Source organism: Mesoplodon bidens, assembly GCF_964165515.1.
Source record: "Mesoplodon bidens genome assembly, chromosome: 2".
NCBI classification, from domain to species: domain Eukaryota; kingdom Metazoa; phylum Chordata; class Mammalia; order Artiodactyla; family Ziphiidae; genus Mesoplodon; species Mesoplodon bidens.
This window is the reverse complement of record NC_138177.1, coordinates 110,198,865-110,216,088: the sequence shown is the minus strand read 5'-3', so window position 1 is coordinate 110,216,088 and position 17,224 is coordinate 110,198,865. Positions and strand designations below refer to the sequence as shown.

The window sequence follows — 17,224 nt, the reverse complement described above, 5'->3', positions numbered from 1 at the left end:
TTGTAGAGTGGGTGGAAGCAGAGCAAAGGCCAGTTTCTAATGCCAGGGGCCTGGGCAGAGCCTTTGGAGTAGTGACAGACCACAAAAAGCACCAATCTTGAGCCTCCTTCCTTGCACTCAGTAGCTTCCCTACGTGTCTAACAGCCTGACTTTCACACTATTTCCTCTGATATCTTTTCATCATGTTATACAACTGTCATTGAACATATTATCTTTACAAATTGTTGAAAATTTGCTTCTGAAAAAGCTGTTCAATGACAGCAATTTTTTCCCATTTCCCCCACCCCCAACCCTCAGTTATGCTTCTTGGATGGAAGAAGGCTCAATGTAGGAGAAATCTATAATAATCCTTAGGGGATGGTTTGGATGTCAAATGAAGAGAGGAAGTGGGAACTGTTCCCACTGGTAAAGATGGGGTCAAGTCTTTGATTCCCTCTGCATGTCCTCAATCCAAGCCCAGGGCTTTCCATACTAGAAATTTATTGATAAAGATGCTAAGGAAAGTGTAAACCTTGGTAACTGGAAAAGTAGCAATTATTGGGAAATAGGAAATAGGAGACAGGGTAGCCTAGTAGAAGGCTGTAGAGCATAGTGTTAGGGTATTAAGCTCTGGAATCAGACAGACCACGTTTTATCTGTGTAACTTAGGCAAGTTACTTAATTTCTCTAAACTTCTGGTTTCTAATCTGCAAAAGCAGATAGTAAGAGTACCCATCTCAGAGGGTTGTTGAGAGAATTGAATGAGAAAAGGCACAGAGAGGGATTAAAACAGTGTCTGGTCCATACTAAGTGCTCAGTAAATATCAGCATTTATAACATTTTGGAGCCTGAAGGGGTCTTAAAGATACACTAGTCTGACTCCCTTGTTTTAAATGTAAGGGAATGGCCCTGAGAGGTTAAGTGTCTTGCCCAGGGCCTTAGAGCTACGTTCATGGCTGAAATATACTGGGAGTATAGAGGTAGAGGTCAAAACTAGAGATATAGCTAAGAGGTCAAAGATGCAGAACCAGCCCATTTTCTTTTTCACAGGGAGAAGGGGAAGACTACAACTGTTGTAAATGGAAGGAAACCTTTCATGAATGTATGAGCTGAATTAGTTTGGAGTCTTTGTAGTTACACAGTTGTCCTGCATCATTTTTAATAGTTGTTCACAGTAGGAAGTATATGACATTTGGAGTTAGAAGAAATGAGTTCATTTCCCGCACTACAGCTTCCTAACTTGACCACGGACATCACATTTAACCTCCTGAGTCCCAGGCTCTTTTATTTTAACATGGGATGGTCAACTTCACAGAGGGAGAGCTATGTATGTAGAAAATCTTTGTAAATGCTAAGGCTTATGGAATATTGTTTCATTATCCAGGAGACGACTCTGGGAGAGCCCCGTGGGGAGGGCTTCCTCCATAGAGAACAAGGGACATAGGAACAATGAACATGTTCCATTGTGAGTGTAGAGCAGATGGTCAGCCTAGCTTCTCATCCATATCTGTCCCATCATATTTGAACCACAGTAGAAAGCAACTCAAGTGGGTTCACTCAGAGGAAATTGGCTGATTGATAAATTTGAATATGAAGGTTATTTTGTTTTGACAACCTTCTTTAAGGGTGCTTTACTCTAATTACTACTCAGGAATAGAAATAGTCTCATTATTAAAACTTATTATAGATTTGGAAAATGCTCAAAACCTAGTCACTAGAATATTTTCATTTTTTAATTAAAACTCAGAATGTCTCATGGTTTTTATTCCTGAGAACAAAATCCTCCTTTGGAGCTGCTCTGTTCATTGTTGAATCTATTTTTAGCCATTTTAGATACGAATTATGATATTATTAGAGTGGGTTAGTACTACAGGTGGCTTTCTTTTTGCATCTAGCAATTATTTGTTACCAATAATTTTGTTTTTGAGCTGATAATACATTAATACAGTTTGAAAGCTCACAGCAGCACAACAATATGAATGTACTTAACACTACTGAACTATACACTTTAAAAAATGGTAAATTTTATGTTATACGTATTTTGCCATAATTTTAAAGGTTCAAAACAGTATAAGGAAAATCAAAACAAAATTCTGTCCTCATCTACTCCAAATTTTGCAGTTCTGTAACATGCATTTTTCTTAATTTATCACAATCTGCCTTGAATTAATGTTATACCTCTTCACATATAATGTGAGAATCTTTCAAAAGTATAATTCCATTTACCCTTATGCCATCCTTTGTGGTCTTGCTGTCATATATTTTACCTCTACGTTTGTTACAAGCCCCACATTGCATTGTTATGGCTTTTGTTTTAAACAATCAATTGTCTTTTAAAGAAATTTTAAAGAGGAAAATAATTATCCTTTTTAGTTACCTGTATAGTATAGTCACCATATCTAGTCCTCTTCTTTTCTTCCTGGAGGTCAGAATTTTTATCTAGCATCATTTCCTTTGTAGTTGAGGTCTTTGAGTAACAAATCCTCTCAATATTAATTTTTCTGAAACATGTCCCTTAATTTTTAAAACACAGTTTCACTAGGTGTAGAATTCTAGGGCAACAAGTGTTTCTTTCAGCACTTTAAATATATCATTTCATTGTGCTCTGGCCCCAATTTTTTTCTGATGTTAGCTATCATTCTTACTGTTGTTTTTCTGAGTATAAAGTGTCTTTTTCCCCTTCTGGCTGCTTTAAGTTATTTTTCTTTATCTTTGGTGTTTAGCAGATTGACCATGATGTGACTCAGTGTGCTTTTCTGATGCTTATTCTGTTGGGGATCACTGAACTCTTTGAGTCTGTGGAGTGTTCTTTTAATCAAATTTAGAATATTTTCAGCTGATACATCTTCAAAAAATGTCTGCTCTAGTTTTATTCTTCTTTTCTTCCTGGGTAATATTTATATTATATAGTATTATAGTACAGTATAGTATAGTATATCATATCATATCATATCATCATACACACACACTAAGTGGATATATCAGTGGATCTTAAGGGTCATTGAGATTCTGTTTAATTTTTCTACCTTTTTTTTAGCCCTTCAGTTTGGATGATTTTTTTTAATTTTCAAAAAATTAATTTATTAATTAATTTATTTTTGGCTGCATTGGGTCTTTATTGTTGTGCACAGGCTCTCTCTAGTTGCAGCGAGCAGGGGCTACTCTTCATTGTGGTGAGTGGGCTTCTCATTGTGGTGGCCTCTCTTGTTGTAGAGCACAGGCTTCAGGTACACGGGCTTCAGTAGTTGTGGCATGTGGGCTTCAGTAGTTATGGCTCACGGGCTCTAGAGCGCAGGCTCAGTAGTTGTGGCGCATGGGCGCATTTGCTCTGAGGCATGTGGGAAATTCCCAGACAAGGGCCTGAACCTGTGTCCCCAGAATTGGCAGGTAGATTCTTAACCACTGAGCCACCAAGGAAGTTCCCGTTTGGATGATTTTAATGGACCTGTCTTCAAGGTTACAAATTCTTTCTTCCATTGTGTCCAATCTGCTATTAATCCTCTCAAATGAATTTTTTTCATTGCATTTCTTTTTCAATTCTAGGATTTCCATTTGCTTCCTTTTTAAAGTTTCCATATCTCTCCTCAAACTTTCCATCTCTTCATTCACTATATCCAGCTTGTCTTGTGTGTAGACCATTAACATACTCATCATGGTTATTTTAAGGTCCTTGTCTATTAATTTCAAACCTCAGTCATTTGTGACTGTTTTAATTTGCTGATATTTTTCTTGACTATATATCACATTTTCTGTTTCTTCACATGTCTAGTAACTTTTTATTGTATATTGGACATGTGGTAGTAAATTATAGACTCTGGACTTTGTTATATTCCCCTGAAGAGTTTTGAAATTTTCTAGTAGTTACCTTGGATCACGTGGAATTTGAGGAGACTTTGTTTTACTTTTGTCTAGAGTTTGTCTATTTCAGTTTTGCTCTTAATCCTAGGGCATATCCCTTAATTCTGGGACACAATCTTTTTTCCTAAGGCACAGCTTTTCTAGTGTTTTAATGGACATCTCAAGATATTTACCAAGCTCCTCTGATGTGGCAAGACTCACACTCCAAACTCTATATCTCCCTTGTGGTGGGCACTGGCATAAAACTCTGCTCCACTTTTCAGCTGTCTAGCTGTTGTTTTTCCCTTGAGCCCTTGATTTTTCACCCAGACATGTACAATTCAGAGGTCTTCCAATGATTTGAGAGAAGTTAATACACAGAGTTGGGGCTCATCCCTCTCTGGCTCCCTCAATTTTTAACCACTTGGAAATCCCACACTCAGTCCTCTGATTTTTAAAACCAAGAAGATAGTGGCTTTCTGTATCAGTTCCAGCTATCTGTACTGAAGTGGAAAGTGCCCTTGGAGGAAAAACTGTATAAACATGAATCAGTCCCAACCTGGTTCTCTTCTTTTATGAGTTGTAACTCCTCTGGTTCCTGTTTGTTTTTATTGCCCTTTCTTTCTTCAGAGTTTATACTTGTTACCTGCTGGTGAGTTAGTCCAATAGAAGCCACTCAACCATTACCAGAACTAAACTTTATCTTTGACTTAAGTTACTTAACATATATGTTTATATTTTGCTTAGGAGATTTTCCCCATGTAGAAAATTTTCATTTTATGTATATAAATTTATGGATTTTTATGTTTATCCTTGTGAATTTTGAGTCTTAATTAGAGGGTCCTTTTCCACTTCAAGTTTATAAAGAAATTCATTCATTGGTTCCTACTACTTAATAGTTTTTTTTACATCAAACTTTTTATTTACTTTGGAGTTTATCCTGAAGAATAAAGGTTTGCAGTATGGATCCTATTTTTTCCAGCTTTTTACCCAATTTTCATAACACCATTATCAAGAAATTTGTACTTTCTCCTATTAATTTGGGTTCTACCTCTATCATACACTAAATTCCTAAATGTATTTTGGTCTACTTTTATACATGAATCTATTCATGCACCAGTACTGCAGTTTTTCAGTTACTGAAGCATTACAGTGTTTTTACATCTGATAAAGTCAGTCCTTCCACTAAAAATTTGTTATTTTTTAACATTATATGGCTAATCTTGCTTATTTATTTTCTGTTGAAACTTTACAATAAGCTTGTTAAAATAGAAACTAGAGGCACTTTTAATAAAATCATGTAAAATTTACAAAATAACTTAGGGAAAAATAACATCTTTATTGTGTTGAATCTTGCTCTTCAAAGACATAATAAAACTTTCCTCTTATTCAGGTTTTAGTATGAGTTCTTATGTAGTGTCTTAAAGTCTTTTTCACTTTCATATTTCTTGCTTTGTTTATTCATAGGTATTTTGACTTTTTTGTTGCTCTTGTCATTAAGCCATTTCTAATAAACTAGAAAGCTTACTCAAAATCACTTAACTTCCCATTTGTATTTTTTTAATTTCAGCCAACAGCTATGAAATAAGAGTGAGTAAAAGTCTACAGAATATTCAAGATGACTTTAACAATGCCATTTTAGTGAATACATCAAAGTTAAATCCTCAACAAGCTGGTACCAAGGAGATATTTACATTCTCATCAGAGCTTTTCACAAATGGACCTGAACATCAACCTGATGGAGAGACACAAAAAAGTCACAGAATTTATGTGGCAATACGAGCAGTAGATAGGAACTCCTTAAAGTCTGCTGTATCTAATGTTGCTCAGGCATCTCTGTTGATTCCCCCAAATTATACTCCTGTATTTGCCAGAGATTATCTTATATTGAAAGGAGTTTTGACAGCAATGGGTTTTATAGGAATCATTTGCCTCATCATAGCTGTAACACACCATGTTTTAAACAGGAAAAAGAGAGCAGACAAGAAAGAGAATGAAACAAAATTATTATGAACAAATGTGCAGAGTACTTTCCTTCTTAAATATAAGACCCATGGCTTTTGCACTTTACAAGAACAAGCCAATAAAGTCAAATTAACATCAGATTATTAAAAATGCTTTGAGTTTTGTGTAGTATAGATCAGATTTTTACATGGTAAATAGACAAAAAAATCTTTTATAACACTAATGGAGGCAGAAGGGAATTAGAAAACTTTTAAGCTTTGGCTATGGACAAAAAAATAAAAGTTATTCTCTAAGGTAATGTGTTTAAAGGCAAAGGCAATGGCAAAATTGAATCAGAGTCAATAAAAGCTTGTCTTATTGAAGACAAAAAATAGCCCAAGTAGAGAAAAGGATGTTAGGCCTGAATTATATAGTATAACTATCTATGTGAAGCAATTGTTTAGTTGCTATGATTAATTTTTAATTTCCCTTTATCTGTTCAGAACAGGTTGCTTGTTAATGACTAAAGATCAAGCTGTATTTTACATATGAAGTGCCTATTGTAAAGTTCTTTACCTCTTTCCATTTGGTTAACTATATTACAGATAGATCCCACTGATAATGCACAAAGAGATGTTGGTTCACTATAAGACTTAACCTTAAAATGTAGGTATTATCCTTGTCCCCTGATACTGGTTTTATAACAGAGGCCTATTGAATTTATTGTTTATAACTTTCTACTCTCATCAAAGCAGCTTTCCAAGTTATTTGCCTTGGGTGGTATTCAAGGAAAATGGTTATAGTTCTCATAAGACTTTAGGTAAAGAATGAAAGACATAGTTCTGAGCTTATTTTAACACATATCAATACATAGGCTATATAATTCAAACAAGGAAGAGGTCACAGGGAGAGGCTGACCTTTGGAAATTTTTAACTGATTCTGTTTTTTTTTGTTTAAATAAGACTCCAGGAATCCTTTTCCCACAAAGGGTGATTTACCTACAGGTGTTAACTTACAGGGGTGGAGGGTGACTAGAGAGAGGCAAGCACATGTTACAAGGAAATAAAAATTATCTTTTATTTAATTTTGATCTTATTTTTTTAAAGATTACTGAGTAATAAAATCACATGCTTTTCATATTACGGAACTTAAAACTTTATTGGGTAAATACAAACAACAATGTGGAATAGAACTGCTTTATAACTAGGACCAACTAAGAATGACAATTAGATTAAGTTTTGGTGGGGTGGGGAGGGAATTGTGGGGAGTTGGAATAAGAATGAAAAGAGGGCATGAAACCTTGAGGAAGAGACTCAGAGCAGTGCTGGGGAGTAAAATGACCAGCAAATACATCTACCTAGGCTGCCTCCTTGTTGTTCATACTACATCCCAGGTCTGGCCTGTAACATGCTGAGTCTGGTAGTGCCTAAATTTTCACAGATTGGAACTTCAAGTCCCCACTTGGCAGTCAGTCCCTCCTCTCTCTACTGCCACTGAGCCTGGTAGCATGGGATCTGCTTCTCTGTAGCTTCAATGGGCTGGTAAAATACTGAGATGGGATGTGGTGGGCTTTAAGTCTTCAGATGTTTTCCTCATTTTATAGACAGGAAAATAGAGGATTAACAGAGTAATCTAAAGTGTTGTGCTGGCTAAAGGCAGAGTATATAGGAGTAGAGTCAGGTTGTCATAATGCTCCTTCACTCTTGTCTATTTAAGAAGGTGTGGAAAGATGCCAGGGATTATGCCTAGAAATATTTAAATCTTCAAGGTTAATAAGCAGGAGAACAGGTCTAGGCTGAAGGAACAGGGCTTTTTTTTTTTCTTTTCCTCCAATTTTGTCAGTATAGAAATGAACAAATGGCTTTAAGTCCAGAAATCAGTAAATTGGAAGAGGTAAGACTGAGATTAAGGATGTTAAAGTTAAGGATGTTAAACTAAAATATATTATAGCAGAGTTGAAAGGGTGATCTCATCAAGTGAATAGGGTAAACAAGCTTCAGTGATTGTGAGGGATTGAAGCATTAGACAACAAGAAATATGTGGTAAATGTGGGAAGATAACTGATTTTGAGACCCCAGAAATCGTCAATAGAACGGAGCCACTGGAAAGGAGGTGACATTGATCCTGAACAAATGATAAGGAATAGAAATAGACAAGAGTTGAGTCAAAGAGAACGAGGAACTGTGAAGCATTGGTCACTAGTGGAATACCACATGAATAGTGACATCACTGAAGATTTGATCCAAGATTGCAAGAGGAGGAAAAAATATGAGACAGATGCTCAGTTATCTGGTAGAGGAAAGAGAAGTCTAGGGATTGAAGGTGACACAGGCAAGTACTATTATTACCTTCACATGCCAGGATGGTTGTTGTTATCAGTATATAGAAATTTGTTCTGAAAATTGAGGACAATATCCTTTCCATTTTTACCCGATTCTTTTTATGGATAGTAAAAGAAAGTTAAATCTCAGTGGGAGAGAGAAGATTTTTAGGAGACGAATTCACTGAGCAGATTGCTGTTTATGTTTGCAATGCTGACTGCTCCAAAAGTATGTTTGCACCTGCATGTTAGTACTAGAAAGTCTACCAAAAATTATTTTATTTGCTTTAGGCTTTGTCTTCTGCTATAATGTAATTATTTTGGAAGAGTTGGTTCCTAACTATATCATTTATTTAAAACAATGTGATCAATCCAATTGCACTAATAGCAGAGTTGCTCATATCAAACTAATCTTCTTGCTGATAATGGTAATAACTCTGGAAAAAATATAAAACACAGCTCTTTGAAGGCACTGGACACCAAGAAAAGCAGTTAGAACCTGGAGGAGTTATGACCCTTGAAAAAAGGAAAGCAATCTAGGTGAGATCCACATTTAACCAGCTTTTCCCCCATAAGGCATTACCAGTTTGCTCAGAGCATCTGGAAAGAGCTCAAGCAGAAAGCAGCTGTCTTACTGGGTTGAAAAGCCAGAAGTAAGAGTTCTGGGTTGCTAAAGCAGTGGAATATTGAGGGAGGAAATCCAAGGAAGGAAGTAACTACAAGAGGGAAGTTCCCAAATCTGCATCCTCTCAATCCTTGGATGAGTCCTAAACTGCAAAGGAATTTAATGGAAAATAAGAGCTTAGCACCTAAAAGAGCTGAACAGAGAGTTCAGCAACTGCCCAGTCCTGAGGAGAGAAAATTTAAGCTTCAACCTCACCCAAGTTTTTTTTTTTTTTTGGTTTTAAATTTTTTTATTGAAGTATAACATATATACAGACATGCACAAACTGTAAGTGTACAGATCAATAAATTATCACAAGTGAACATTCTCTGGTAATTACACCAAAATCAAGAAAGAATATTTCCAGAATCTCAGAAACTTATATCTTAACCTCTTCCTGCAAGTATCTCCTCCCCAATGTTTACCACAGAATGACTTTCTAGCACCATGGCTTAGTTTTTGCTTGTTTTGAACTTCAGAAAAATTCAATCATTTGGTATGTATTATTTTTTTCTTTTTTTTTTTTTTGCGGTATGCGGGCCTCTCACTGTTGCGGCCTCTCCCGTTGCGGAGCACAGGCTCCAGACGCGCAGGTTCAGTGGCCATGGCTCATGGGCCCAGCCGCTCTGTGGCATGTGGGATCTTCCCGGACCGGGGCACGAACCCGTGTCCCCTGCATCGGCAGGTGGACTCTCAACCACTGTGCCACCAGGGAAGCCTGGTATGTATTCTCTTGTGTCTGGTTCCTTTCATTCAACATTACATTAATGATATTCATCCACATTTTGTATACCAGTAGATCTTATTTTTTATTGCTGTATAATATTCCATTGCTTGGCTATACCAATATATTCATCCTTTCTAGTATTGATAGGCTTTTGAGTAATAGCCAATTTGGGATATAATGAATAATTCTCCTGTGAACATTTTGTTACATATCTATTGGTATTGTGATTTCATTTTCTAAATCAAAGATTAAAATTGGTTGCACCAAAATACAACCTCACCCAAGTTAGAGGGGGTGTTTGTGTTTCCATTGAAACTCCAGATTAGGGATAAGTATCATACCCACAGACTAAGTGTTATGCCCTAGAACCAAGGGCAAAACTGAAATAGATCTTCTCTGAAAAAGTCTAAAACCAAGTCTCTAGAGAATCAAGATTATATTCACCAATAATTAAACTATTGCTAGAACATAACTCAGAGAAAGATAACATAATACAAAGCCTCTACAACGTATCATCCACTATATAATAAAACATTAATAGACATGCTGACAAGCAGGAAATGTGTCCCATAATTAATAAGAATAAAAATCTGTCAATAAAAGATGATCCATATTTGGAATTAGCAGATAATTAGTTTATAATAACATTATAAATAAGATAAAGAAATTACAGGAAAAGATAAATATAAGTGATGAATAGAGGAAGAAGTTCAGGAAAGATGTGAAAGTCTTTAAAATGAAGCAAGTGAGAATCCTAAAAATTGAAAAATACAATGTATGTAAAAAAATTTGTAATGGATAACAACAACAGACTGGTACTACAGAAGAAAGGATCATATGACTTGAAGATATGAAAATAGAAAGCATCTAAACAGAAGCATTTCATTAAAAGAAAAGAAAAAGCCCAAATGACCTGTGTGACATTACATGTAAATGATTCCCAGAAGTAGAGGGAGGGACGATAAGGCATAAAAATATTCAAAGAAATATTGGATGAAATTTTTCCAAATTTGATTTAAACTACCAACCCACAGGTCTAAAATGCTCAGTGGGGCTTCCCTGGTGGCGCAGTGGTTGGGAGTCCGCCTGCCGATGCAGGGGACGTGGGTTCGTGCCCCGGTCTGGGAGGATCCCACATGCCGCGGAGCGGCTGGGCCCGTGAGCCATGGCTGCTGGGCCTGCGTGTCCGGGGCCTGTGCTCCGCGGCGGGAGGGGCCACAGCGGTGAGAGGCCCGCGTACCGCAAAAAAAATAAATAAATAAAAAAAATAAAATAAAATGCTCAGTGAACCTAAAATAGGATCTATACAAAGAAAATAACACCTAGGTATACCATAGGAAAGATGACTAACTACTCATCAGAAACAATTGAGGCCAGAAAACAATAAAATGAGAGAGTGTTAGAAGAAACCAACACAGAACTCTATATTGAGCAAAGATATCTTTAAAAATGTAGGCAGATAAATAAAAGCTGAAATAATTTTCACCAGCAAGAAGTACCAAAGAAATGTCTTTAAGCTGAAGGAAAATGATGTCTGGTGTAAATACAGATCTACAGCATGAAAGGAAGATCACTGGAAATGATAAATATTTAGGTAAATATAATACATTATTGGTTTTCTTTATTTAATGCCTTTAAAAAACAATAAATTATTTAAAGCAAAAATAAAAACAATGTATTATGGCATAAATAACATAAAGAAGTAAGATATATGACAATAAGAGCAGAATGGAAAGAAAGGTGACAAATGGAATTATCCTGTTTAAAGGTACTTACATCATACATATGATAGTAATTCAAGGTAGACATAAATTAAGGATGCATATTATAACCCCTTTTGGCACCTATTAGTAATAGGGAAGGGTATATCTAAAAGGCTAATAAATGTGATAAAATGGAACATTAAGACTACCTAATTAATACAAAAGAAGATAAGAGCAAGGAACAAAGAACAGAGGGGAATACAAAAAGCATATAGCAAGATGGTAGACTTAAAGCAGCTAAATTAGTAATTATATTAAATATAAATGGACTAAACTCTTCAACTAAAAAGAGATTTTCAGACTTGATAATAAAGCAAGACCCAACTATATGGAATTTACAACAGATGAACTTTAAATATAAATACATAGAAATTGAAAGTGGGAAAAGGGAAAGTGGTATATCATGCAAACACCAAGCATAAAAAAGCTGGTGTTAGTATATTATTATAGGACAGAATAGACCTTGAAAAAGGCGAGAAAAAGAGGAATCATTTCAACATAATAAAAAATTTCATCAAGAAGATATAGCAATCTTAAATGTGCATGTAGCTATTAATAGAGCTTCAAAATACCAGAAACAAAAACTGCCAGAATTAAGGGAGAAATAGACAAATCAACAAGTAAACTTGGAGATTTAAATCTCCCACTGTCAATCGTAGAGTAACTAGACAGAAAAATTCAGTAAGAATGGAGAATATGTGAACAACATTATAAACCAATTTGACCTTGACATTTAAAAATACTACAAGCAACTAGTGCAGAATACATATCATTTTTAAGTGCTCATGTTTATGCTAGGCATAAAACACATCCCAGTATACAGAGTCCAGAAATAGACTGACACACATATGGTCAATAGATTTTCCATAAAGGTATGTGCAAATCAATGGGTAGAGTCAAGTCAATGGGTAAAGAAGAGGTTTTTTTTAAAATAAATGATGTTGGAATGACTAGACACATGTTTGGGAAAGCAATTTTACTCCTACCTTGTAAAAATATAAATTCATGATGGATCATAGATATAAATATGAGTTAATATATAAACTTCTAGAAAAAATAAAAGAAAATATATTTACAACTATAGTGTAGAAAGATTTCTTAGAACAGAGAAAACACTAAGCATAAGAGAAAGTAATAAGTTGGACTGCATCAAAACTAAATATCTGTGCTAATCAAAGGGCACCATTAATAAATAATAAAAAGTTTAGCTACAGTGGAAGAAAATATTCACAACAAATATATCTAACAAAGAAGTTATATTCAGAACATATAAAAATGTTATAAATCAGTAATAAAAAGACAAAGAACCCCAAAAAATGGGCAAAGGACTTACACACTTGACAAAAGAGAATATATAAATAGCCAATAAACACATACAAACGCAATCAACACCTGAAACTAATATTGTAAATCAACTATACTTCAATTTATAAAAAAGCAATCAACACCATCAGTAATCAACAAATTGAAAATCATACCTATAAATGAAATACATCTTCATTCCCACTAGAACAACTAAATTATATATTGGCACTAAGAAATGTTGACAAGGATGTGAAGCAGCTATAATTTTTTTATATTGGTGAGTGTGCAACAACTTTGGAATACTGCCTGGCAGTTTCTTAAAAGTTATGCATATATCTAAACCTTGACCCAGTAATTCCACTTCAAGAGAAATGAAAAGATATGTCCACCAAAAGGCTTGCTCAAGAATTTTTATAGCTGGGCTTCCCTGGTGGCGCAGTGGTTGAGAGTCCGCCTGCCGATGCAGGGGACGCGGGTTCGTGCCCCGGTCCGGGAGGATCCCACGTGCCACGGAGCGGCTGGGCCTGTGAGCCGTGGCCGCTGAGCCTGCGCGTCCGGAGCCTGTGCTCCGCAACGGGAGAGGCCACAGCGGTGAGAAGCCCACGTATCGAAAAAAAAAAAAAATTTTATAGCCACTTTATTCACAATAGCCCCAAGCTGTAAAAAAAAAATGTTTCTATTAAAAGAATGGATAAAACAAAATTTTGCTATTTGTGTGAATCCACAATGGCACACCACCCAGCAACAAAAAGAAATGAACAACTAATACATGCAACAGCATACCTGAAATCTCAAAAGCATTATGTTGAGCTAAAGAAGTCAGACTCAAAAGAGCACAGACTGTATGATTCCATTTATTAAAAGTTCAAGAACAATACTAATCTCTGGATATAGAAATCATAATAGTGGTTGTCTCAGAGCAAACGTGTGAGCATTCACTGGAAAGCTTTCTGGAGCAATGAAAATGCTATAGGGATTGATTGCAATAGTGGTTGACTGGGTATGTATACCTTTGTCAAAATTCATTTACCTATTTGCACTTGATCTGTTCATTTTATTGCATTTACATGTTACATCAAAAGAAACACTATGAATGAATTTATCGTATCTTTCCCTTTTAGCAAGCAATGGTTCTAGACCAGGAGTAATTTTACTCTCTCAGGGGACATTTGGCAATGTCAGCAGGCTACTTTGATTATCATAGTTTGGGGTATGATCTAGTGGGTAGAGGCCAGGGATGCTGCTAAACATCCTACCTGGCACCAGACAGCCCCCACAACAAAGAATTAGCCAAAAATGTCAATAGTGCCAAGATTGAGAAACCTTGCCTTATAGGGAGGAAGAGAAAGGCATCATTCATAGGACATTTGACACCTGAATACAAGAAAAAGTGGCCTTAGTGAAGGGGAAAGGGGGAACAAAACTGAACCAGATTTAAATGAAGTATAGAAGACAAAAAGAATAGAAAAAAAAATAGTTTAAATAAAGTGAAGATGGTCTATCTTAGAGGACTGAATTCATAAGGCTGGTAGAAAATCTAACTGATAAAAAATAAAGAAGAGGAATGGATATAAAGGTGGGAGGATGTTGCATTATATGTTAAGATCTGTGTTACGATCTGTGAATGTAAAATACAGGGAAACAGGGAATAGAAGCAGAGGGCAAGTGAGATAAATAGTGGGCTGTGAAGAAATGAGAATCTGATTTAGTTTGCATTTACCATAGGAAGTAGAAAAAGCACAGCTCAGGCACAAAGAGAGAATAAGATATGAAAGTTAGGGATACAATTATAGAGTACATGATGATAGAGAGACAAGTACTCAAAGGCACAGAAACAGAAGCTCATATGCATGGAGGTAATTAGAGCTGGTCCCCAAAGGTCAAAAGAAATGCATCCTTCCATAAATCCCTCCTGCACTTAGACTACACAGCTCTTATCAGCAAGATGATACCCTGGATGGGTGGAGAGTGACCCAGATGGTGGCCAATTTTATTTCCCACTCCCTCTAAGCTACATGCTGCTAAGTCTTACCGAAAAGCTGCTTTCTGGGAACACTTGTCTCGAGGGCACAAGAAGGAGGAAGCTATTCAGTACAGTGGGCAATTGCTTTCCATAGAAAGATATCCTTGGCTTGTGAAATGGAAGCAATATAAATTAGTAAACATCCAAAAGGAACATTTAAAAAAGTGGTATAACCTTACATCACACCAGTATAGGAAAAAAGAAGCAAGAGCATGAAGAAGACAAAAGAAAAAGAAGAGTGTGAAATGGAAGAGTAAAGAAAAACTAGATTAGAAATTAAGAGTAGAAAAGACAGAACTACCACTCCAATACTGACATGTTAGGATTTCCAAATGATAGTCTTTAGTCCAATATTTTAGTTTTATGTATAAATTTATTTCAATTACAAAAGTAATACATGCTATTATTAAAACTACAGCGGTTTAAGTAAGAAGTGATAAACAAAATAGATGTTAAACAAATAAGCTTATTTATTCCTTTATTAATGGACATTTGGATAGTTCTACTTCCTGCTATTATAAAGTATGCTTTGAGGGACAAATTATATTACCCTTGTACATATACTCTTATGCACCTGTGTGAGTTGTTCTTTGTATATGTAATATCAGAAATGTATGATTACCTGTTTCCTTATGGCCTTATTATCATTACTAAAGGAGGTAATGAACTAGGGGGTGGAAACCGGAGTCATATTGAAGTATTACATGGCAGAGAACTTAAAACTACCTCTTAAACATCAATATCCTACAAATATACCTTGGTCATTCTTACTTGATGCCATCTAATGCAAAACCCTGGCTTTCTCCATCTTGTTGGCTCCTCTCCAATTTTTCCCTTCAAGGCTAAGGTTTGGGTAAGTGGGAGTGAAGAAGAAGTGTAAAGGTAAGATACTTTACTGAATAAATTCCATGTGTCAGGCATTGTGCTACCTGTGTTATATTTGTTTTTTTTTAATTTTTCAATATTCAAAATACCAGTATACCATAGCTAATATCAATGAAAGTAGATTTGATGCAAGAGGTATTATTAGAGATAGAAAAGACATTTTGTGATGATAATTCTATAACAATCCTAAATTTGCCTGCACCAAGAACATAGCTTTAAAATACATAAAGCAGAAGTTGATAGAACTGAATAAAAGAAAAAGAAATAGACAAATTCACAAATATAATTGGAGATTTTAATACAACTCTCTCAGCAACTAAAAGAACAAGCAGCCAAGAAATTGGTAAGAAAAGAGACAATTTGAATAACATGATTAACTAACTTGGCCTAATATATATAAAACACTGTAACCCAACAACTACAGAGTAAATATTTTCCTTGAAAGCACATGGAACGTTTTACGAAAATAGACCATAAGCTGAGGCAAAAAATAAGACTCAACCAATTTCAAATGATTTAAATCTCAGAGTATGCTTTCTGACTCTAGTGCAATTAAACTAGAAATCTATAATAGATTAACTAGAGACTCCCCAAGTGTCTGGAAATTAAGCAACACACTTCTTTTTATATAGCCCATAAATAAATAAATTCAAGAATTTATTCTAGGAATGTAAGGGGGATTTAACATTGAAAACTCAATCAATGTAATTCCCCATATTAACAGAATAAAGAAAAGAATCACATGGTAATCTCAAGAGATGCATAAAAAGCACTTGATAAAATTCAAAACCTATTTATGATTTTTAAAAAAGAAAACTCTTAGCAAACTAGGAATACAAAGAGACTTTCTTAGTCTGATAAAGATATCTACAAAATATCTCTAGATAATATCATACTTAATGGCCAAATATAGGATGCTTTTTCACTTGGAATTGGGAACAAGAAAAAAGACACCCATTCTTTCCACCTGTATTCAACATTGTACTGGGGGGTCCTAGCTAGTGTAATAAGAGAAGGAAACAAAATAAAAGATATAAAATTGGAAAGGAAGAAGTAAACATGTTATTATTCACAGATGACATAATTATAAACACAAAATCCAAAATAATCTACAAACTACCTGAAATAAATGAATTTAGCAAGATCCATGGATGAAAGGTCAGTACATAAAAATCTAATATATTTCTATATGCCAGCAATAAACAATCAGAAAATGAAATTTTATAAAAATACCATTTATAATAGCACCCCCAAACTTTTAAAAACCATGGAAATAAATTTAATGAAAGGTGCAAAAGACTTTTACCCTTAAAACTATAAAACATGGTTGAGATCAAGTAAATAAACTTAAAATGAAGAGATATGCCAGGTTCATGGATTGAAAGACTCAATATATAAAGAGGTCAATTATAAGGAGGTCAATTCTTTCCAAACTGATGTATAAATTTTTTTTTTTTAGGTAAGAAATGGACTTACTTAGAGAGATACACATTCCATAGAATTCAGTCCATCTCAAAAAGGCAAGAATGACCTTGGGAGAAATAAATACACTCTACCGACAGAGTGTGGGCTATCTCAGAAGGCAAGAGGCCCCAAAATATGAGGTGGTTAGTTTTTACGGGCTGGGTAATTTCATAGGCTAATGAGTGGAGGATTATTCCAACTATTTTGGAGAAGGGGTGGAGATTTCCAGGAGCTGGGCCACCGCTCACTTTTTGGCCTTTTATGGTTGGCCTCAGAACTGTCATGGCACTGATGGGTGTGTCATTTAGCTAA

The 17,224-nt window shown here is 35.3% G+C and overlaps 1 protein-coding gene across 1 annotated transcript in view; it reads left to right on the top strand.

Annotated features, from left to right (window-relative positions):
• CLCA2 (chloride channel accessory 2) overlaps nt 1–17,224 on the top strand; it is a gene marked incomplete at its 5' end in the record, with an annotated part of 90,888 nt that overhangs the window by 31,180 nt on the left and 42,484 nt on the right. The window contains one exon of the mRNA XM_081258907.1: nt 5,387–5,817. Within this exon, the coding sequence (XP_081115033.1) occupies nt 5,387–5,817 (431 nt within the window). The remainder of the gene's footprint in view (nt 1–5,386; nt 5,818–17,224) is intronic.